At 42.4% G+C, this 23728-nt stretch overlaps 1 protein-coding gene across 1 annotated transcript in view; it reads left to right on the forward strand.

Moving 5' to 3' along the window:
- The first annotated feature begins 1848 nt into the window (after positions 1-1848).
- The window catches only part of YWHAE (tyrosine 3-monooxygenase/tryptophan 5-monooxygenase activation protein epsilon), a 54511-nt gene continuing 32631 nt past the window's right edge, over positions 1849-23728 (forward strand). The window contains exon 1 of the mRNA XM_047080646.1: positions 1849-2024. Within this exon, the coding sequence (XP_046936602.1) occupies positions 1961-2024 (64 nt within the window). The 5' untranslated portion in view covers positions 1849-1960. The remainder of the gene's footprint in view (positions 2025-23728) is intronic.

Below are 23728 nucleotides of genomic sequence, written 5' to 3' on the forward strand. Positions count from 1 at the left end.
TGATTGAGCCACCCAGGCACCCCATAAACCTTTTTAAAAGATTTTTTATTTTTGAGTAATCTCTACATACAGTGTGGAGCTTTAGCTCACAATCCAAGATCAAGAGTTGCATGTCCTTCCTACTGAGCCAGCCAGGAGCCCCTCATCATCATAAACTTAACTTTGCAATCCAGCTAGACATGGAGAGGAGTAAGGAAAATATGGAACCCGTAGAACTGTAGTGAGAGCACAAAGATTGTGGGATTTTTGGAGCAGATGGGGGTGAAGGGGTGCTCTCCTGAGCTATAGAATGAATGGTCTCGTCGTTAAGATAAAACACAAATCGAAACCAAAAAAGATAAAACACAAGTTAAATTTATTAGATTTGTCCACAGTCAGCAATAGTGATCTTCTTACTGGTCTTGCCATTCTTGGCCCCAAAGCACTTCATGGCTTCCATAATACTCATGCTCTCTTTCACTTTGCAAAAGACCGCATGCTTGCCATCCAGTCTTGGCAATGTAGATGAAAAACTTTGTGTTGGGTCCTGCACTTGCCATGGACAGATGCCAACACTTGTATGCTTCAGGATGAAATTCTCATCATCAGATTTCTCCCCACAGATGGACTTGCCACCACTGCCATTTTGGCATGGGAAGTTACCACCCTGGCCCATGAATCCCAAATAATCCTGTGAAAGCAGGAATCTTTATAACCAAATCTTTTCTCCCCTGTGCTCAGAGCACAAAAGTTTGCTTGCTGTCTTTGGAACTTTGGTCTGCAAACAGCTGGAAGGCGTCGTGGCCCAATGGCTCCCCACCCACAGCGATGTGGAAGAACATGGTGGGGTTGATCATGGCTGGGCAGTGCAGGTGGTTCTGGGATCATGGGGACTGCAAGGCCTGCCATGCAATCTCTATTAATCTTTCCAAAGTGTATCCATGATGGCATCATCCTCCACGTAAAATCATCAAAAAATAACTCCCTTGTGCCCACGGAATAAGGTGCAAACTTCCTAGTTTACCATACAAGACTCTTCATAATTTGTTTCCAATCTACTTTTTATTCCACATCTATTGCATATCCCACCACAGAGTTTGTATTCTGACCTGAGCTTCAGTCATGCAACCAATATGTTATTAAGTACAAGGTGCTGGGAATCCATTGGGAAGAAACACAGGCCAGGTTCTTTCCCAGTCCTGCCTCCTCCATCTCGATTTAATATTGGTCCCACTCTTCTGCACCTTGCACTCCAGACCAGATTTCTCTAACAACTTCCCTCTCCTATCCACGGTGGGCCTAAGGAGAAAAAGAAGACTAAAAAGGAAGAAGAAAAAGACTGCAAAAGGCAAGGATGAAGTTGAGGTGTGAAATCTGCAGGCCCCTTTCCCCTACGAATTATAGCAGAGCCCCACTCTTAACCTTGGTGTCAAAAGGGTGTGAAAATGTCCCAGGACTGGGTTTGGCTGAAAAATACAGGAGCAGGTAGGACAGAAGTTGGTTTCAGTGAGGAAGGCCTGCCATTATAAAAACCGTTACAGCCTCTGGCTCTCTTCCCGCACGTCCAGGCGTCGGCCTTTGGTCACAGCCCAGGCTCCCTCGCTCACTCGCTTCAGGAGCCGTCCAGGCGGCCTCCCCCGCGCTGTCTCTCTCTTCCCTCAATCTCTCGGGATAGTTCTCCCTCCCAGCCGTCTCAGTTCCCGCCTCAACGTTCCAACGCCTGCGGAGCCGACGGAGGAGGGGCTTCTGGCTGGTTCCAGCCTCTTCGGGCTTTGAGCTCCTGGACCCGCCCCCCCCCCCCCGCGCCAGTTGCCAGGGAGCGGTTGCCATAGAGCTGAGCAGTTGTCCGCGTGCGCAGGCGGAAGTCCCGGATTGAGGCGCCGCCATTTTTGCTGCCCAGACACGGAGCGAGAGGCTGAGAGAGTCGGAGACACTATCCGCTTCCATCCGTCGCGCAGACCCTGCCGGAGCCGCTGCCGCTATGGATGATCGGGAGGATCTGGTGTACCAGGCGAAGCTGGCCGAGCAGGCTGAGCGATACGACGGTGAGTTGGGGGGGTTACGGGGGGCTGGAATTCTCGGACCCTCTGCCGCCGCCCACAGAGGCCGGGAGCAGGAGACAAAATGGCGGCATCGTCTCCGAACCTGGCCGGGGACGTGGATTCGGGAAGCAGGAAATGGCCTGTGGGCTCCCGGAGCGGTGGGAGGCTCCAGGCCCAGGAATTTGACCCCTTTGGCGTCCTCAGTTGCAGACACTCGCGGGCCTGGAGGCCGAGGCGAGAGGGTGGAGGAGTTGGTTGTAAAATGGCGGCTGGGGGGGGGAGGGCGAGTCCCGGGGCGGGGGAGGGGGAGGAGATGGCGGGTGCTGTCTCCGCGCGAGCAATCCCCAGGGGAACCTCTGGGCCATCTTGGGATGTGGCGAACAATTGGGTGGGGTGATGGGGGAAGAAACACCCGTCACATGGGGGAGAGTGGCACCAGGAGCTGCAGCGCGGGCGCCTTTGAGGGAAATATGGCGGGTGGGGGCGGTGGCTTTTCCCCGGAGGCCCAATGTGGGGCGGCGGCTGTGGAGTCTCACAAAGGAGAATCCTTGCGAGCGGAGGGCTTCTTTGGGTTTGTGGTGGAGGGCCGTCTTGGGTGAGGGGTGGGGAAGGACAGAGTGGGAATCACTGCAGTTCATCCTTGAGCGGAGGCCAGCTGAGATGCTGCGATCGGATTTCCTTTCCGTAGGCCGGCACACCTTGTATTGAGTGATTTTTAGACTTTACGTTCAATCAACCTTGCTTTCTTCTGGGGAGGTCTAGAAAAACCTCGCTCACGGTCCCTTTCCTCGGACTTATCCTGGAGAGCTCGCAAGTTCCTGTAATCATTTTCTGGCATCGTTAGCTGTTGGGGACGGCGTGGGGGGGGGGGGGCAGGTTCTGGTGGATAAAGCATTGAACAGGAAACAAGGAGACCATGATTCTTAGTCCTTTGAATGCCCCTGCCTCAGTTTACCAGTTTGTAAAAATGATGACTTTACTGTTTACAGTTACCATTATGACAAACGAAAAGACCTGTTGGAAAATAAAGTTATTTCAAATAACGTTTAATAACTGTATTTTGGTTGACTCCCCCGGCTTGGAATGCGTGTTTGTATTTAATGGGGAGGTCGTAACCTACCCGAAGCCCTCAGCTGAGGGTTTGGTTATTGGATTTTGAACATAGGGCATCCCAGCAGATCGTATTTTCTCTTTTCTATTTTAAAGAAATGGCTTTGTGTACAGATTTGAACAGTTCTTTGTTCATTGCTCCTTTGCCCCTAAAGGTTCTTGAGTCATTTTTTTAGAACTTGATCGAAATGTCCATTGTGTCTGTTTAGTCGTCAAAGGGTGCTGCTCTTTAAAATTGCCCTTACCTCCTCCATTTTGGACCTAGGTAACTTGAATTACCCCACATCCGTTAAACTGTAGTATTATAAAAACAAAAAACCTTATATGTGGTTTCTGTGGTTTTAATTCTGTTCAGGGGTGAGACAAGGTTGGAAACAACCATTGATCTTCAGATTTTTTCATAATTACTGAAGCCACTTATTTTTCAAAATGTTATGTAGGGCCCATGCTTTCCTTGAATGCCAGGTTGGTCATGTGAATAGCCTCAGGGGTAGTCTCAGTATATCATCATATATTAGGATTCAAGAATTTGAAAATTAGAAAAGGTCAGGAACTCCAATTGCATTTCGTAAATTCTTACATACCTATTTGTATTGAACAAGGTTTTTGTTGGAAGGGAGAGGGAAATAAGATGGGGAAGTACAGCTCAAGGTCAGATTTGTCTTTATTTCCGTGTTTAAAAGTGAAACAATGTAGGTGTGCTCCTTGTGGAAGTTTTTCTTCATCCCCCTTAGGCACCAGATAGGTTCCTCTCAATCTATTAGTGTCCTTGGGGGGAAACTTGAAATTATATTTGAATGCTCTCTGGTCTGTAAGGATTTAGGCTCAAATTCTCAAGTTAGGATTTAGGTTTTGCCAAAACCAAAAAGGGTGTGGAAGAAGCTTTTTGTTTTTAATTTGTTTTAAAACTGATTTTGGAAGCTCATGATTGTAGCTTCCAAGCAAGTGATGGTTTAGTGATAATATTGGAGCTGGGTGGTGAGGAGTTTTAACCAAAGCCCTGTTGGTTATTGAACATAGTGTTATCTAGAGAGAGCCACTTCATTAAGTTATTTAAACGTTGTCTCCTTCAGGATATAAAGGGGGAAGGAAATAGGATCTACCAGGTGGGAAGGAACTCCTGTGACTGTTGGGCACAAGATAGGGAGGAATTCATTGGGAAGAAGAGGAAAGCAGTCATCAGGAAGCAGCCTCTATCTGTGTCCACTCCTTTGTTGAGTGCAATAATTCAGTTTTGTGGTGACAAAAATTCCTCATAGTTTTAGTCACTGAACAATATGTGGTGTGAGGAGTAGAAGAAGTGCATTTGAATGATTTGTTTTTGGGTTGGAAGTAAATACTGGCTTTTCTGGTTCCTGCAGTATCTGTTATGTTGCATACTCTGTTGAACCTAATACTTTTTTGTAGCATCATTTAATTATATTCTGGGGAATTGGAATCAATTTATATGGATTATTTAATGGTACTGGAGGAAGAGCTAAGCTGTGTTCAGGAAAAGGACACTTGGGGGTTGCAGATAGGAAATACTGAAGTTTGGGGTAGGAGTGTTCACCTTGGAGATTAAATCTAACAGCATCACTTAGTAGTCTAAGACATAGGTTTTCTAACATTTGTAGCAGTTTTAAGCAAGCCTGTTACCTTTAAGCATTTCTGAACCAAGTCTTAACATTCCCATATACACAAACCACAGTAGTACAGAAAAGGAAAAATAAAAGCGGAAAAAGTGCTTTTCACATTTTTCAGAGTAGAGGGGTCAGCATAAAGTACATTGGGTTTGTGGGGTAGTTGCTGGTTTTGTCCTTTCTTACCTTTTCCCTGTGGTGATTGGCTCCTTGTGGGGTAGGGGTAAAGTTTAGATGGTCACTTCTGATTCATTCTCTGTGTGAATGAATGCATCTATTCTGAGTTATTTACTTGAGAGCTGTCCTTTTTAAAATACCAGAGCCTCATCTCTAGCTTATTCTATAGTCAGTGAAGGTGGGAACATGTTGTGAATAAACTCCTTAATAGATGTTAGGGAGAGAAAAACGGATAAAGAGTAACTTTAGTAATGAGTTTAAAGCAGGTTACTATCAATTCTATGTAGGGCAATAATAATTTTTATTATTGCTATTTCAGTTAATGGGAGTTAACTTTATTGAATGTTTTTTTCCCCTGCCTAAATATAAGCAGAATTGGATAACGCAATTAAAAAAAAATCCCTTCTACAGGTAACCTTTAGCCTTAATTTTAAAACAAACAAAAAATTTTTTTTTTTGTGGGGCGCCTGGGTGGCTCAGTCAGTTGAGCCTCCGACTTCGGCTCAGGTCATGATCTCACGGTCTGTGAGTTCGAGCCCCGCATCGGGCTCTGTGCTGACAGCTCAGAGCCTGGATCCTGCTTCAGATTCTGTGTCGTCATCTTCTCTCTCTGCCTCTCTCCCGTTCATGCTGTCTCTCTCTGTCTCAAAAATAAATAAACATTAAAAAAATTAAAAAAATTTTTTTGAATGTTTATTTTCAAGAGCGAGCGAGAGCCCAAATGGGGAGCGGGGGGGACACATAATCTGAAGCAGGCTCCAGGCGGGGGAGGGGCAGAGAGAGGGGGGGAGACACAGAATCTGAAGCAGGCTCCAGGTTCCCAGCTGTCTTCACAGAGTCCAGCTAAGGGGCTTGAACTCACGGACCATAAGATGACCTGAGCCGAAGTCAGATGCTTAACTGACTGAGCCACCCAGGTGCCCTAGCCTTCATATTTAATTAAATCGGATGCTCTTTTGTGTTTACTTTAACATTTAAAATACTTTTTTGTTTAAGTAAACTGTACACCCCACATGGGGCAGGAATTCATGACCCCAAGATCCAGAGTCGCATGCTCCACCAACTGAACCAGCCAGTCACCCCTACTTTAGGCTTTTGTACAGTATTGTGCACAGTGGGCAAATTTCAGTTTATTTTGTTGGCTTCCCAAACTATGGAATATAATGAAATCATTGTAATTTGAGATGATGGGAGTAAATTCTTACTATTGCGGACATTCCTAGGCATCCTTTTCAACTTTATTTGAAAAGGTCTCAATTTGAATTCGAGTGTGGTCTAGAACACATAATCTGAGCAAAATTTGGATTCAGTAAGTACAAACAAACACGTTGAGAGTCTGCAAACAAGCAGAGTTTTCATAATTGTCTAATAAGCTTGTTCAAAGGAATATGAAATATTTAAAACACTCCTGGACTTTAACCTGGTATATATAGCAAGTGAAATATAGAAAGCGAAATTTCAGTCTGGTAACTTAATGTATCTAATTTTACAAATGAGTTACCAATACTTTAAGAAGATGATCTGAGAACATTATTTTTATTTTCTTTAAAAAAATTTTTTTTAATGTTTATTCAATTTTTGAGACACAGAAACAGAGCGTGAATGGGGGAGGGGCAGAGAGAGGGGGAGACACAGAATCCGAAGCAAGCTCCAGGCTCTGAACTGATAGCAGCACAGAGCCTGATGCGGGGCTCGAACTCACGGACTGTGAGATGATGGCCTGAGCCGAAGTTGGACGCTTAACCAACTGAGCCACCCAGGCACCCCTATTTTTATTTTCTTAAAATTTATTTATTTTGAGAGAGCACGGATGCAGAGAAAGGGAGAGACAGAATCCTAAGCAGGCTTAGCACAGAGCCTGACATGGAGCTTGAGCTCAGGAAACCGTGAGATGGTGACCTGAGCTGTTATCAAGAGTTGGACACTTAACCCAACTGAGCCACCCAGGTACCCCTGAAAGCATAATTAAAAAACTTGTTTTTTTCATTTTTTAAAGTTTATTTATTTTGATAGAGAACGAGTGGGGGAGGGGCGGGGGGGGGAACAGAGAATCTGAAGCAGGCTCTGTGCTGACAGCCCAGTGTGGGGCTCGAATTCACAAACTGCGAGATCATGACCTGAACTGAAGTCAGACGCTTAACCCACTGAGCCACCCAGATGCCCCAAAAGCATAATTTTTTTAAAAGTTTTGATGATTTATTTATTTATTTATTTTAATTTTTTTAATGTTTACTTTTGGGAGAGAGAGTGTGACCGGGGGAGGGGCAGAGACAGAGAGGGAGACGGGGTCTCCAAGCTGTCAGCTTAGAGCCTGATGGGGCACTGGAACTCATGAGAAGCCACATCATGACCTGAGCCGAAGTCGGAAGCTTAACTGACTGAGCCACTGAGGTGCCCCCAAAAGCATAATTTAAAAAAAAAAAAAAAAAATTTTTTTTTTTTTTTTTTTTTTTTTTGAGAGAGCACGAGCATGAGCAGTGATGGGGCAGACACAGAATCGGAAGCAAGCTCCAGGCTCTGTGTGGGGCCAAACTCACGAACTCCGAGATCATGATCTGAGCTGAAGTCAGATGCTTAGCCAACTGAGCCACCCAAAGCATTTTTTTTTTAAATTTTTTTAACGTTTATTTATTATTGAGAGACAGAGAGAGACAGAGCGTGAACAGGGGAGGGGCAGAGAGAGGGGGAGACACAATGTGAAACAGGCTCCGGGTTCCGAGCTGTCAGCACAGAGCCCGACTCTGGGCTCAAACCCATGAAACGTGAGATCATGACCTGAGCCGAAGTCAGACGCTCATCTGAGCCACCCGGGCGCCCCTAACCCAAAGCATAATTTTTAAAAAAGAAGGCTGTAAGGCTGATTTTGCAGCAATTTTTTTTTTTTTTTACTTTATATTTAAGACGAGTGTGTATTTAAACAGCAATGACAGGAGTAGGGTAAAGGCTAAACTTTTAGACTTTATAGAACACATTTATCTAGAATTTCACATTTCACAAACCTCTTTCACAAACTTTTTTACTTATATCATGTATCAGTGAACTAGATAATGTTGCTTCCATTTTATGGTTCAGGAAAGTGAATTTGAGATTTAATTTTTTTTTTTCTCTACCACATGACTGGTTGGCTAGTAAATGGCAAAGCCAGAACTTGTCTGCTGACCTTTAGACCAGTACTCTTATTTCTTCTAAGCCACTCCTAAGCCACAAAAGAGACCTATGTGTAACTAATTAAGGTAGTAAGCTGGGAATGCTGTATACTTATTTTTTTAGTAGTTCAAATAATGTGTCTTGGTGCTTGACTTGTATCTGTCATAAATGGTAGATAAAACACCTTCACGCTTTTCTAAAGAAACCTCGTGTTTTCAAAACAATTCCCTCTTAGGACACCTCCCTGGCTCAGTCCGAAAAGCATGCGATTCTTTAATTTTTTTTAACATTTACTTATTAAAAATATTTTTTAATGTTTATTTTTGAGAGAGAGGGAGGGGCAGAGAGAGGGAGACACAGAATCTGAAGCAGGCTTCTGGCTCTGAGCTGTCAGCACAGAGCCCGATATGGAGCTCTAACCCACGAATCGTGAGATCATGACCTGAGCTGAAGTGGGTCGCTTAACTGACTGAGCCATCCAGGCTCCCCAACGTTTATTTATTTTTGAGGGAGAGGGAGACACAGAATCTGAAGCAGGCCCCAGTCTCTGAGCTGTCAGCACAGAGACCGACATGGGGCTCGAACCCACAAACCGTGAGATCGTGACCTGAGCCGAAGTTGGATTCTTAAACGCTTAACCCAGTAAGCCACGCAGGTGCCCCATAGTGTGCGATTCTTGATCTTGGGGTCATGAGTTTGAGCCCCACATTGGGTGGAGAGATTATTAAAAAAAAATAATAAACTTAAAAAAAATCTCATTTTAAGGCACAGTGAATGAAGTTAGAATGAGGGATTTTAGGTAATCTCAAAATGTGTGTTTGCATACGGTTTCCTTGGTTTCCTCGGTTTGTAGAGTCTGCTGAGGTATGGCCAGGCATTTCTGCAAATTGCTTTTATTTGAAACCTCTGTCCACCCCCTCCTTTTGTCTTGATGGATGCAACCTTTAAGTTAATGATTTAGTCATAACACTTTTAGGAGGGGGAGAGGTTGACAAATGATTTGCAAATGTTGTTCCAAATACTAGCCTAGAGAGCTGTCATACAGAATCCATTAAGGGGTAGTGAGGAACAGTAGCAAAAAGTTAACGTATGCTGTTTCTGAAATGGTCAGTTAACAGCAAATTGGTTTGCCAACATAATTCTGTGGTTTGAACTCATTAACTAAATATTCATGTTAGACTACATAATAATTGGGTCATAATAACTGCCATAATAATTAAAGGGCCATCATAATTTATCATTCAAATCAGGATACCTTGAAACGAAGGGGTAGCAATTCATAATAGTGCTAAGACCGTAAGCATAAACTAGGATTGTTCGGAGATGCAAACTTGCCTTACGGTTATTGTACTTAAGACCATTTGTTCTTACTCATCTCATTTAGATTCATACAAACCACCAACCGGTGGACCTGACTGATAGTGTCAAAGCCAAATATGTTAGTTTTATGTCTGTCTGTCTTGAGTAGATCTGTGTTTTTGATGAATGCAGTGGTTAAGCTCAGGTCATGATGTCAGTTTGTGTCAGCTCAGAACCTGCTTTGGATCCTCTGTCTCTCTCTCTCTGCCCCCTCCTCCCAAAAAAACACCCCCCCCCCGCTTGTTCTCTATCTCTCCATCTCTCTCTTCCTCCCCCCCCCAAAAAAAAAAACATTAAAAAAGTCTTTAAAAATACTTGACATAGGTGTTAGTAGCAGTGTCTGTCCTAAGCTTGGAAGATTTTCCCCAAGTACGCTTCTATAGTCTAACCCCATACCTTGTTATGACCATTCTGTTTAGAACACTGAATTGTTTAGTTTAGAAAACATGACCATGATCCTGGTTTATCTTGTTTTAAATTTAATCTTCAGTTTGTAGCCCTTCTTCCAGCCATTTAGCACAATAGCTGGGCAGATCTGTCATTGGTAAGCTTGATTTGTGATCAGGTCAGGATTTTATCCAGCTAAAGCAATATGAAATATGTTTAACTTTCATTTGTGAAATTTCAAAGAGACACGTTGCATTGAAATTTATGACTATTTTCATATTTTGGCAGATGTGGTATAGTGCAAAGGCCTTAGAATCCTTGCATTCCTTGTCTGTAGAAGGGCAATTAATGATTACTTGCCTTGCCTGCTAATTTACAGGGTTATGAAATTATGGGTTCATTAAAGGGCAGAATATTCCTGTTTTCCGGTGTGAAAGATGAAGTAAAATTTTGCTGTGGATATACTGTGGTCATATTATAAGATGAATTATCTCTTTTGAGTTATTCCTAGCAAGTGTACTCTGGTGGTGTTAGTCTCTAAGTTACATTTGCATAAAGAAATTAGTTCTGAAAATCCTTAATTGTAACTCAGATCTGAACATTTGCATATCCTAAAAGTGAAGGTTGTCCAAATTATTCCGAAGCAATATAATACATAATTTGGCCATGTTGAGCTGGTCTGTAGTTCTTTTGATACTAATTCCAGGTTAATATTCAAGAGAATGTTCATGTCTCTCTGACAAGTAAAACACCTGTTGTATGTGGATCTGGAATGAAAGATTCCATAGAATAAAAATATAATTTAGAATTAAAATATTTTTGCTAGCAGTCTTAAGATTACTCACTAGGAACATACTGATACTATCTATAGTAGGTACATATAGTGTATATACTACCTATAACCAGTTTTGTGAAATGTGATTCTAAAGGCTTAATGTAAGCCTTGGGCAGTGAATGGGTTCTGATTAATAAAATGCTACCAATTAATACTACTTGTACCTTGGTGGTTAGTCATTTATTTGTTATAATGTGTTGTTTTAAGTAGTAAAACTTTATGAGAAGAATATCATGAAAATTTCAAAACACTGTGTGTTCTTTGACTAGGAAATATCACTGACAGTTATGATTTTATTTTATTTTATTTTTTTTTTTTTTTTAAATTTTTTTTTTCAACGTTTATTTATTTTTGGGACAGAGAGAGAAAGAGCATGAACGGGGGAGGGGCAGAGAGAGAGGGAGACACAGAATCGGAAACAGGCTCCAGGCTCCGAGCCGTCAGCCCAGAGCCCGACGCGGGGCTCGAACTCACGGACCGCGAGATCGTGACCTGGCTGAAGTCGGACGCTTAACCGACTGCACCACCCGGGCGCCCCTATGATTTTATTTTTTAAATGTTTGTTTATTTTGAGAGAGAGCCCATGTGTGTGTGAGTGGGGGAGGGGCTGAGAGAATTCCAAGCAGGCTTCACGCTGTCAGCACAGAGGGCTCAAACTTATGAGCCCTGAGATCATGACCTAAGCCGAAATCAAGAGTTGGATGCTTAACCAACTGAGCCACCCAGGCGCCCCAGTTATGACTTTGTTTTTAGAATTTGCAAAAGGAATTCATTAATACAAAATCTGCAGAATAGGTTTCTTTCTCACAGCTTTAAAACTGCTGAAATTTTGGTGAAGGTTTCTTGGCTGTTCAGAGACTTAGAAGAATAAATGAAATTAGTAATAAATTTGAATGGTGTAACCTTTCTTATAAGCTGTATCAGTACAAGGGTTATTTTTGGTGCTTTTTTCCCCTGATGTAGTCTAAAACAAATGTGTCTTCTAATTCTGCAAAAATATGACAAAAGATTTAGACCTTGACCTTTTTTTTTCCTTTTTTCCCCATGTGTCAGTGTCTTAGGTCGCTTATCTTGCCAATCTCTTTTCTTTTTATTAAAAAAAATTTTAATGTTTTTATTTATTTTTGAAGGAGAGACAGAGCATGAGTGGGGGAGGAGCAGAGAGAGAGGGAGACATAGAATTTGAAGCAGGCTTCAGGCTCTGAGCTGTCAGCACAGAGCCTGACGCGGGGCTCGAACTCACGAACTTGTGAGATCATGACCTGAGCTGAAGTTGAATGCTTAACCGACTGAGCTACCCAGGCACCCCTCTCTTTTCTTTTTAAATCTCTTATTTTCTACCTCTGTTTTCTCTGCACCTCATTTTTTTGATTCTACCAAGGCTTAACATTTTTGGCTGCCTGAGGGGATATCCTCTTAAACTCTTGGAAGAGAAAACTCCTGTTTTGATGGAGTCAGAGGGAATTTCCCACTTCCCCCAATCGTGAGACTAATGAGAGTGGTACTTCTTTGCAGTCAAAATTGTAGAATCTGTAGAAGGTTGTCCTATTTAAAACAAAATTTTTTTTTAAAGTTAATTTATTTTGAGAGAGAGAGAGAGAAAACGCACAAGTGGGAAAGGGGCAGAGAAGAGAGAATCCCAAGCAGGCTCCGTGCCAGCGGTGCAGAGCCCAGTGCTGGGCTCAGTGAGATCATGATCCGAGCTGAGACCAGGAGTCCTGACGCTTAACACACTGTGCTACCCAGGCACCCCAAGGTTGTCCTGTTTCTACCTAACAGAAGCTAGTTGGGAATGTTTTAAAGTTCTTCAGAAGGCTTACACAAGATTTTTTTTTTTGCCTGTTTCTAGGGAAGATAGGAGTTAATTCTAGAGTGAGGGGTGCTTCTCTTTAGGCTGGTACAAGAAGAAAAAAATTGTACTTGAATGTCAAGATTATTGTGTTTTGAAAGCCTTTAGTATTCAGAGTGTTAAAAGTAAGTTCCAAAGGCATTTGACAAATACATAATGAGATCCAACTATGTACCAGGCACTGTTCTAGACACTTGGGATTCATCATTAAACAAAATAGACAAAGGGTCTCTTCAAGGAGTTTATATTGCAGTGAATGTATAAACGTTTTTAGAATTATTTCTTGTTAGTATGTGTAATTGAGTTAATTTGAATTAGTAACAACAGTGATGTTTAATAAAGGCACCATACCTATTGCTGGTCCCTGTCCTGTATCAAGGACTAGAAAACTACAAATGTACTTTATTGACTGCTGTTGTCAAGTAGTGCTAACAAACTGAAAAGCTTTAAAAAGTTTTCATTGACTCTGTGATAATAAAATTCTATAATAACATCTATTAATTATGCCAGGTACTTATTATTTCTCTCAATCCTCAAAAAAAAAAAAAAACCCCTGCAAAGTAGATATACCACTTATTTTACAGGTAAGGATTAAGAACATTAGGAAAGGTGGCAGTAAATAGGTAACATCACTGGGATGGATGTTGCACTCCCAGGCTCATAGCTTCTGTGCTTGTATGTAAACATTAGTCCAGTCTCCTTGAAGCTCTTATTTCTGTTCCATAGATTTTAATTTTGTAACTTAGAAGTTCCTTTGAAGAGTCTTTTGACTTAATTTCTCTGTTTAACATTTTTTTTCTTTTGAGAGGGAGAGTGGGGGAGGGGCAGAGAGAGGGAGAGACAGAATCCCAAGCAGGCTCTCCCAAAGTGGGACTCAAACCCACGAACCGTGAGATCATGACCTGAGCTGAGATCAAGAGTTGGACATCCAACTGACTGAGCCACCCAGGGCGCCCCTTTGTAAAAAATTTAAAAAAAAAAAAAAAGTTTGTTTAATTTTGAGAGTGCCTGCGCGTGAGTTGGGGAGGGGCGGAGAGAAAGAGGGATAATCCCAAGCAGGCCCCGAGCTGCCAGTGCAGAGCCTGATGGTGGGCTCAAACCCACTAGTTGTGAGATTATGACCTGAGCAGAAACCAAGAGTTGGATGCTTAACTTTTCTGAGCCACCCTGGGCGCCCCTAGCATTTTCTTTCATAGGAAGGAGACAGGGGTGTGGAGGTCGAGTATATTTTCCAGTGGAGAGGCAACAAGAGATAGTAGAACAAGCACTGGACAAGAAGTCATTAAATTTAGGGGGAGGTTTGTTACGTTCAGATTTTATGTGGATCACTCTCTTGAGACATGGTTACTTTCAAGGCCTGTTTTTATCATCTGTATAATGAGAGATTTTACTTTATTTTATTTTTTTAGTATTTATGAGAGTATGTGTGCGAGCTAGTGGGGAGAGAGTGAGACTTTTCTTTCTTTTTTTTAACCCTTTTTTAGTGTATTATTTATTTTGAGGGAGAGAGAGAGCGCGCATGTGTGTGTCTGTGAGAGAGACAGTGAGTGGGGGGAGGGGCAGAGAGCATCCCTAGCCAGCTTCCTGCTGTCCGCAGAGCCCAACAAGGGGCGATCTCACAAGCTAGGAGATCCTGTTCTGAGCTGAAATCAAAGTTGGACGCTTAACTGACTGAGCCACCCCAGACACCCTGAGAGAGAATCTTAAGCAGGCTCCACAGATAGTGTGGAGCCCGACTTGGGGATTGATCCCACGACCCTGGCTGGGATCACAAGCCGAGCCAGAATCAAGAGTGTGACACTCAACCAACTGAGCCACCCAGGCACCCTGAGAGATTTCTTTTCTGAAAGTTATTTTATGAATTTGCAGGCTGAAACTACTTATTTTGTTTATTTATTTATTTGTTGTATATATTTAAATGTTTACTTTTGAGGAGAGTCAGTGCAAGCAGGGGAGGGGCAAAGAGAGGGGAACAGAGGATTGGAGGCTGGCTTCCATACTGACAGCAGAGACCCTGATGCAGGGCTTGAACTCAGAAACTGTGAGATCACGACCTGAGCTGAAGTCAGAAGCTCAGCTGGGGGCTCTGAGGCTGCAGCTTATTAAAAAAAAAAAAATTTTTTTTTTTTGCATTTATTTTTGAGACACAGAGAGTGAGTGGGGGAGGGGCAGAGAGAGAATGAGACAGAATCAGACAGAATCGGAAGCAGGCTCCAGGCTCTGAGCTGTCAACACACAGCCTGATTCAGGGCTCGAACCCACAAACTGAGATCCTGACCTGAGCCGAAGTTGCACGCTTCTGAGCCACCCAGGTGCCCCTGCAACTTTTAAAATCTTTGCCTTGTGACAAGTGGATGGAGAGCTAGGAAATGAATCTAAATTCAGATCTAGATTACATCTACAACTTTGGTTTTTTGATCCAGCCAACTTAGCTACTGATTTCATTGAATAGAAAACTTCCATTCTCAAAATTTGCATTTCTACATAAATTATTTATTTAAATTTTGTTGTATAAATTGCCCCATTTATTATAGGCTAGCAATATTTCAAATGGTGGAGCTTCTTTCAACTCCTTCAGTCTTCTCATGACTGACTTTGCTGTGACAGCAGACGTGGTGTTGTAGTTCCAGGCACCACCCGCTCGCTATGGTTTGCATGCAGGAACCACAATGCCAGATCCCCACAGCTCATCTTTTCATCTTGGTTTTGCCACACAAGGAGGAAGTGTACTTGTGTGCTGGCTTGTTTCTTTTTAAAAAATATATTTTATTTTTGAGAGACCAGAGTGCAAGCGGGGTAGGAGCAGAGAGAGCGGGAGAGACAGCGTGAGCGGGAGAGGGGCAGAGAACGAGGGAGACACAGAATCAGAAGCACAACTGACAGGCGCTCAACTGACTGAGCCACCCAGGCACCCCTCCCCAAAACTTTTTTTTAATGTTTTTTATTTTTATATTTTGAGAGAGAGAGAGACAGAGTGCACGCAGGGGAAAGGCAGAGAAAGAGAGGGAGACAAGGAATCCAAAGCAGGCTCCAGGCTTCAAGCTGTCAGCACAGAGCCTGATGTGGGGCTTGAACCCACGAATGTGAGATTATGGCCCAAGCCGGAGTTGGACGCTCAACCAACTGAGCCACCCAGGCGCCCCATGTGCTGGCTCATTTCAGTCTTCACCATTTTCCTGAGGGAGGCACCATAACATGTCCCATGTTTATTGACAATTCCGTCTTTGTTGGTGCGTGTAGGCTTGTCACCGCAAACTAGGTCCAAGCCCAGGGAGGACAAATTTGCATTTATATTTCTGCTTGTGTTGAATGAATTATGAGGTTGAACTATATGAAATTGCCAATTTCAGTCAATTTTTAGTTGAAGTATAGTGAACATGCATGGGATACTAGTTTGGGTGTACAACGTTGTGATTCAGTAATTCTATACATTGTGCAGTGCTCACCACAATAAGTGTAGTTTGTCACCATACCAAGTTATATTATTGACAGTATTTCTTGTGCTGTATGTACTTTATAGCATTGTGACTTATTTATTTTACAGTTTTTTTAAATGTTTATTTGAGACACAGAGCAAGGGGGGGCGGGCAGAGAGCGAGGGAGACACAGAATCCGAAGTAGGCTCCAGGCTCTGAGCTGTCAGCACAGAGCCCAACATGGGTCTTGAACCCACAAACTGCGAGATCATGACCTGAGTCGAAGTCAAACGCTTAACTGACTGAGCCACCCAGGCTCCTCCCCCCCCCCGCCCCTTTTTGTTTTTATTTAAGAGAGTGAGCATACTCATGCATATAAGCAAAGTAAGGACAGAGAGAGGGAGGGACAGGAGCCCGACGCTGGGCTTGATTTCATGACCCCGAGCTCATGACCTGAGCAGAAATCACCTGAGCCACACAGGTGCCCCATGACTTATTTATTTTATAATTGGCAGTTTGTACCTCAATTTCAATCATTTTTCACCTGTAAAAATGATCATTTCATATGGTACAACCTAAGTTAAGTGGTGGTTGGAAGGTCTGGAAGGTGAGCTCTTAATATACCCAAAGAGGCATCAAGTTTTAAGGAAGTACCAGGGTTACTGAGGTATTGTACATGAATGTTTTCTGAGGTTGTTTTTGCTTTTTGTACGTACTTAAATAGATTTTACCTATTTTAATTTTCTAGGTCTTTTTTTCTCTCAATAATTGATTCAAATTTGCTGTTTGCCACTTTTTGTTTGTTTGTTTTTAATGTTTATTTTAGAGACAGAGCACAAGCGGGGGAGGGGCAGAGAGAGAGAGGGAGACAGAATCTGAAGCACGCTCCAGGCTCTGAGCACAGAACCTGATGCAGGGGCTCGAACCCAGGAACCATGAGATCATGACTTCAGCTGAAGTCGGACACTTAACTGACTGAGCCACCCAGGCATCCCTGTTTGCGGTTCTTTTAATGCAGCATTTTAAGGGTCACTGGATAGTATAACTTCTGGAACTGTGCAACATAGGTACTGCAGATAAATTTAGAAAATTTTGAAGGAAGGGTGGCAAACATTTTCCCCCTCCCTCAAACAAAATGAGTGGAATTTACCCTTTTTTTATTAAAACATTTTTTCTTAAAGTTTTCTTACTATCTTGAGAGAGAGCACGAGCAGGGGAAGGGGAGGGGGGGGGAGGGAGGGAGGGAGGGGGAGAGAGAGAGCGAGCGAGCGAGCGAGCGAGCGAGCGCGCGAGCGAATCCCAAGCAGGCCCTGTGCTGTAAGCATGGAGCCAGATGAGGGGTTCACACTCAAGTATCATGAGATCATAACCTGAGGTGAAACCAGGAATTGGATGCTTAACTGTGATTGAGCCAGCTAGGTGCCTTGGGATTTATCCCCCACCCCCATTTTTTTTTCTTTTTTTTTTTGCTAGTTGTTTGCATGAAGAGAATGGAAAAGGCCACTATGCTCACTTTTCTTTCCAGAAGAGAATTGGTCTTGATACAGTTATAAGAAAATGTTTGGATTTATTAGATTATACGGTAGTAATAGGTTCCTCACCTGTAGCCAGTAGAATCCCATTTATAAATGTGGAATTTTTCTTATAATTCTATATTTATTTTAAAGAACTGATATCCTCCCTCTTTCCCCTCCCTCATTGTGAGATTCTTGTGTTTCTTTCTAGCTTTGGAATCTAACAAACCCTTGACTTATTGTTCAGCCTTCTACCTTTTTAAAAAAAATTTTTTTTTAGTATTTATTTTTGAGAGAGAGTGTGAGTAGGGGAGGGGCAGAGAGAGAGGGAGGGAGGGAGGGAGGGAGACACAGAATCCCAAGCAGGCTCCAGGCTCTGAGCTGTCAGCACAGAGCCGGATGCAGGGCTTGAACCCACAAACCGTGAGATCATGACCTGAGCTGAAGTTGAACGCTTCACTGATTGAGCCACCCAGGCACCACCACCAACCTTCTACTTTTTAATATGGCCATTGAATATGTTCAAATGTTACTTAAAAAAAAAATTTTTTTTTTTGGGGCGCCTGGGTGGCGCAGTCGGTTAAGCGTCCGACTTCAGCCAGGTCACGATCTCGCGGTCCGTGAGTTCGAGCCCCGCGTCGGGCTCTGGGCTGATGGCTCAGAGCCTGGAGCCTGTTTCCGATTCTGTGTCTCCCTCTCTCTCTGGCCCTCCCCCGTTCATGCTCTGTCTCTCTCTCTGTCCCAAAAATAAAACAAAACGTTGAAAAAAAAAATTAAAAAAAAAAAAAAGAGAAAAAAAAATTTTTTTTTGTTTGTTTTTGAGAGTGACAGACTGAGGGCAAGCAGGGGAGGAGCAGAGAGAGAGGGAGACAGAATCTGAAGCAGGCTCCAGGCTCCAAGCTGTCAGCACAGGAGCTGCATATGGGGCTTGAACTCACTAACTGAGAGATCATGATCTGAGAGGAAGTCGGGTGCTTAACAGACTGAACCACCCAGGTGCCCTCAACTGTTATTTAATCAAGGAATAGAGCAAATAAAACAATGCTGAGCATAGGAAAAATAACTACTGTTTGTAATCTCTTGCTAGACTAACACTTTATAAAGGGCTGGATAGAAGCTGTAGGAACTTAATGAGACAGTAATACGGCCCTCTGTTTTCCTTTTTCTTTCTTTTTCTTTTTATTCTTTATTTTTCAGTTTTAGAGAGCGAGATGGGGAGAGGGGCAGAGGGAATTCCAAACAGGCTCCGTGTTGAGTGCAGAGCCTGACTCGGGCTCGATCCCATGACCCTGGGATCACCCTGGGATCGTAACCTGAGCAGAAGTCAAGAGTCATGTTCAACAACTGAGTCACCCAGGTGCCCCTTTTCTTTTTCTTTATGTATCTTTTCAGTGTGTGATTTGTAAGGCATGTAATTTGGGGGCACTGGGGAACGGCCACAGAAGACGTTGGTTTTTTTCTCTAGACTGTTTGCTGTTAAGTTGGTTTTTCCTCTTCCTGACAGTTAACAGATAACCATTAACATGGTCCTTTATGCCTTTGTCTTTTATTCGTCATTGCTGCAACTTGCTTATGACTTTCTTGATTTAGTTTTCCTCCATTCAGGATGTTATTTGCCAGCATATTTCTTTAGTCATTTTGTCTTTACTTTTTATTCTTGTCTATCAGACTGCATTAATATTGTTACCCAGTTTTCTTTCCTATGCTTTAAAAATTTTTTTTAACGTTTGTTTATTTATTTTTGAGATAGAGACAATATGAATGGGGGAGGGTCAGAGAGAGAGGGAGACACAGAATCTGAAACAGGCTCCAGGCTCTGAGATGTCAGCACAGAGCCTGACGCAGGGCTCGAACTCATGGACCGTGAGATCATGACCTGAGCCGAAGTCGGACGCTTAACCTACTGAGCCACCCAGGCGCCCCTCTTTCCTACGCTTTTAAAAGCTGAAAGTTTCGGAATACTAGTAGTAATATGTAAAGCAGTATATTTTATTTTAGTTCTGTATGACTTTGAAGATAATTAGATTAAGAGAATGGCCTATTGTAGAGGTCTTCACATCAAGTCTTGATTGATTATCAAGTAGACTTATTTGACTAATCAAGATGTGATTTAAATAATTAAAATTACTTTTTTCTCTTTATTTGACATCAAGTATTTAAGCTTAAAAATCTGAAAGTGATTTTTTTAAATTTACTGACACTTGTGAAGCAGAGAGGAATTGAGGACAATCATTACTAAAAATAGTAGCTGGCTAAAGTGCATTAAAATTGACTTGAGTAACTTGGATATTTTCCAGCTAAAGCCTCTATCTAGTATATTTTCTGTATTTTTTTTTCAGTGTAGATGTATATTTGTGGAAAATTTGAAAAACCAAAGGTGGGAAGAAAACTTGTATTAACTGATGTGTTCTGTGCGGATTTTGTTTTGTTTCACTATTTCATTGTTTTTTATATATCTTTTTTATATATGTCTTTAAAAAATTTTTTTTTAGTAATCTGTACATCCAGTCTGGAGCTCAAACTCAAGACCTTGAGATGAAGAGTTGCATGTTCTTCCAGCTGAGCCAGCGAGGAGCCTGGTTTTTTTTTTTTTTTTTAACGTTTATTTATTTTTTTGAGACAGAGAGAGACAGAGCATGAACGGGGGAGGGTCAGAGAGAGAGGGAGACACAGAATCTGAAACAGGCTCCAGGCTCTGAGCGGTCAGCACAGAGCCCGATGCGGGGCTTGAACTCACGGACCGCGAGATTATGACCTGAGCCGAAGTTGGCAGCTTAACAGACTGAGCCACCCAGGCGCCCCCGGAGCCTGTTTTTTATATACTTTTTTATCTTGTTTTGCACAGTTTTGTATTATGGACATTTTTCTTATATCACGAACTATTTTGTAAATATTCTTTTTTTTTTTAATTTTTTTTTTTCAACGTTTGTTTATTTTTGGGACAGAGAGAGACAGAGCATGAACGGGGGAGGGGCAGAGAGAGAGGGAGACACAGAATCGGAAACAGGCTCCAGGCTCTGAGCCATCAGCCCAGAGCCTGACGCGGGGCTCGAACTCACGGACCGCGAGATCGTGACCTGGCTGAAGTCGGACGCTTAACCGACTGCACCACCCAGGCGCCCCTATTTTGTAAATATTCTTATTGGCTGTGTAACATCCAGTAACAAACGTTTTTGGCTAGTATATTGCTAGTAATACTGCAATGAAATACTTACATTCAACGTAGCATTTTCTGTAATTTGGGTTATTTGCTTAGGAGAGATTTTGAGGAGTGGAATTTACTGGTCTAAGTAAACAAACCTGGGGTGCCCATGGCTCAGTCAGTTAAGTGTTCGACTTTGGCTCAGGTCATGATCTCATGGTTCATGAGTTCGAGCCCCTCCTCCCGGCTCTATGCTGACTGCTTAGAGCCTGGACCTTCCCTTGGATTCTGTGTCTCCCTCTCTTTACTCCTCCTCCACTTGCTTGCATGCCCTCTCTCCCTCCCTCAAAAATAAACATTATAAAAAAAGGTAAATAAACCTGAGGCCTTTGGCTTCTGTACCATCCTTTTCTGAAAGGAGCTTTTCATTTTACAGTACAACGAGTTCATGAATGCTCAGTGCATATAATGTTTTCACTACAAGAACTCATGTATTTAAATATTTTAAACGTTACTTAAAATGTGAAACGCATGTCTGTTTTAATTACAAAAGCTAAAATTAAATGTTATAAAGTCCAATAGTACAGCCCTGTCAAATAGATACAGCTTCTCTGTACTGCCAGAAGTAATTATTGTTATTGTTAATGGTTTGAATATACTTCGAGAATTTTGTCTTTGCTCCAGTGTCCATGCACGTACAAATACAGGAAGATAGGGGCGCCTGGGTGGCGCAGTCGGTTAAGCGTCCGACTTCAGCCAGGTCACGATCTCGCGGTCCGTGAGTTCGAGCCCCGCGTCGGGCTCTGGGCTGATGGCTCAGAGCCTGGAGCCTGTTTCCGATTCTGTGTCTCCCTCTCTCTCTGCGCCTCCCCCGTTCATGCTCTGTCTCTCTCTGTCCCAAAAATAAACATTGAAAAAAAAATACAGGAAGATACTTCCATTTTATAGACCCCAACATGCTATTGATTTGACATACATTATTACTTTGTATAACACCAATAAAGAAAAATGCTGCCTATTCCACCATTGATACATCACTAAGAAAAATCTGGATCGTATGGATGTTAATATGGAAAGTTTCCTAAAAGAGTGGATGTACACATCTGTATTACATTTTTTCATGGAAACATACATATCATTTAGCAACATACCTTTTTCTCACCAAAACATTGTAGATATTAAAAAATACTTTAGAAACCAATTGGATGATGGGTTTAGCCAGACTAACATGAAAATTTAAAAAAATGGTGTGTTAATCTAGGTCAGTCTAACGTCTAAAACAAAAACGTCTGGAGTGCCTGGGTGGCTCAGTCAGTTAAATGTCTGACTGTTGGTTTTGGCTCAGGTCATGATTTGAGGGTTCGTGGGTTTCAGCCCCTGGTCGCTCTTGTCTGAGTTGGCAGTGTAGAACCTGCTTGGGATTCTCTCTTTCCTTCTCTCTCTGTCCCTTCCCTGCTCACTCCTCTCTCCCTCTCTAAAAATAAATAAACTTAAAAACATTTTTTTCTTTTTGTTAAATTACAGAAATGTTCAACATTTTTTAAAAAGGATTTTTATTTTTTTAATGTTTTTTCATTTTTCTTACGGTTTGTTTTTGAGAGAGTGGGGGAGGGGCAGAGAGGGAGAGAGAAAATCCCAAGCTGCCTCCCCACTGTCAGTGCAAAGCCCCATGCAGGGCTCAGTCTCAGAAACCGTGAGATCGTGAGTTGGAGGCTTCACGAACTGAGCCACTCAGGTTCCCCTTCAAACATTTTTTTTAAAAAGTTTATTTTTTAAATGTTTTATTTTTGACAGAGAGCTTGAGCAAGGGAGGGCAGAGAGAGAGGAGGGAGATAGGATCTGAAGCAGGTTCTGCACTGAGAGCACAGCCTGATGTGGGGCTCGAACTCATGAACTTAATGAACCATGAGATCATGACCAGAGCCGAAGTCTGATGTCCAACAGACTGAACCACCCAGGCATCTCTAAAGTTTATTTATTTTGAGTGACAGAGAGCGAGAGCGAGCGAGCACTCGTGGGCCAGTGGTGGAGGGGCAGAGAGAGGGGGTGAGAAGAGAGAATCCTAGCTCTCAGCAAGGAGCCCACAGCAGGGCTTAGTTTCACAGACTGAGATAATGACCTGAGCAAAGTCATGACCTGAGCGAAGAGTTGGACGCTCAACCCACCGAGCCACCCAGGTGCCCCAAAAGAAGAACTCCTTAAAGAATTTCAGTGTGCAGCCAGCATTGAGAACCACTGGAATCGATCATTGTTTCTCATATGCCTGACTGAATTAGAGTAACTGAGTGTGCTTATTAAAAATTCAGGCATTTGGTCTGTACTCCAAACCTAATGCGTATCTCGGGGTATACAGCTGCTTTTGACTAGATGACCTTGTAACGTTCCCTTCTAGAGAGAGGCTGTCTCAACGGTTTTTTTCAGCAGTTAAGTAATTGTCAGGGATCCTGAGTTTGAGAATATTGGAAGCTATGTAGCAGTACTGCATAGCTTTTTTTGTCTAATTTTTGTCCAGCTTTGAACAATGAGTAATGGTTAGTTATGTGGATATATTTGCCCAAGTGCAGTAATAAAGGATTACTTTCTGCTTTGCAGATGATAGAATATGTAGCATAACTTTAGATTTAAATTTAGCTGTAAATGCTAATAAGCATATTTAATCTGACTTAAAAAATACTATTTATCTTGTTTTAGAGTTGGCACTGCATACCTTATGGGCTTCTTAATGTTTCTTCCCTTCATTTGTTGATTTCTATCATTTTCCTCTGTGTCAACATTTTTATATTACATTTTGATCATTTGATATAATTAGGAATTCCTCTCTTGGTACCTTCAAAAGCATTCCTAAGGATTTCTCCTGTAAATCCATTCTTGGGCTTTTTAATCAATAGGTATTTAGTGAGTTTTGAGAATGAGTTTCCCCTTGTGAATGATAGAAGAATTTACTATAATACTCAATGTAAAGGATCTTACAGTCCACTTTAAGGAGAATTGTGGCTAAAAATGATTTTGCTAGCTTATGTGATACAGGAATTTGAGAAAAGAGGAATTGAGGATAGCATTGTGAATAATTATTAGGGAATGCTTGAGTAATAGGCGAGCTATCCAGTGGTAAGATTTGGGTAGTGAGAGAGGAAGGTTCTTTCAGATAT

The sequence above is a fragment of the Lynx rufus genome, unplaced genomic scaffold (assembly GCF_022079265.1).
Source record: "Lynx rufus isolate CCGP_SWC_20201006 ecotype Redwood Valley unplaced genomic scaffold, mLynRuf1.p SCAF_18, whole genome shotgun sequence".
Classification (NCBI taxonomy): Eukaryota; Metazoa; Chordata; class Mammalia; order Carnivora; family Felidae; genus Lynx; species Lynx rufus.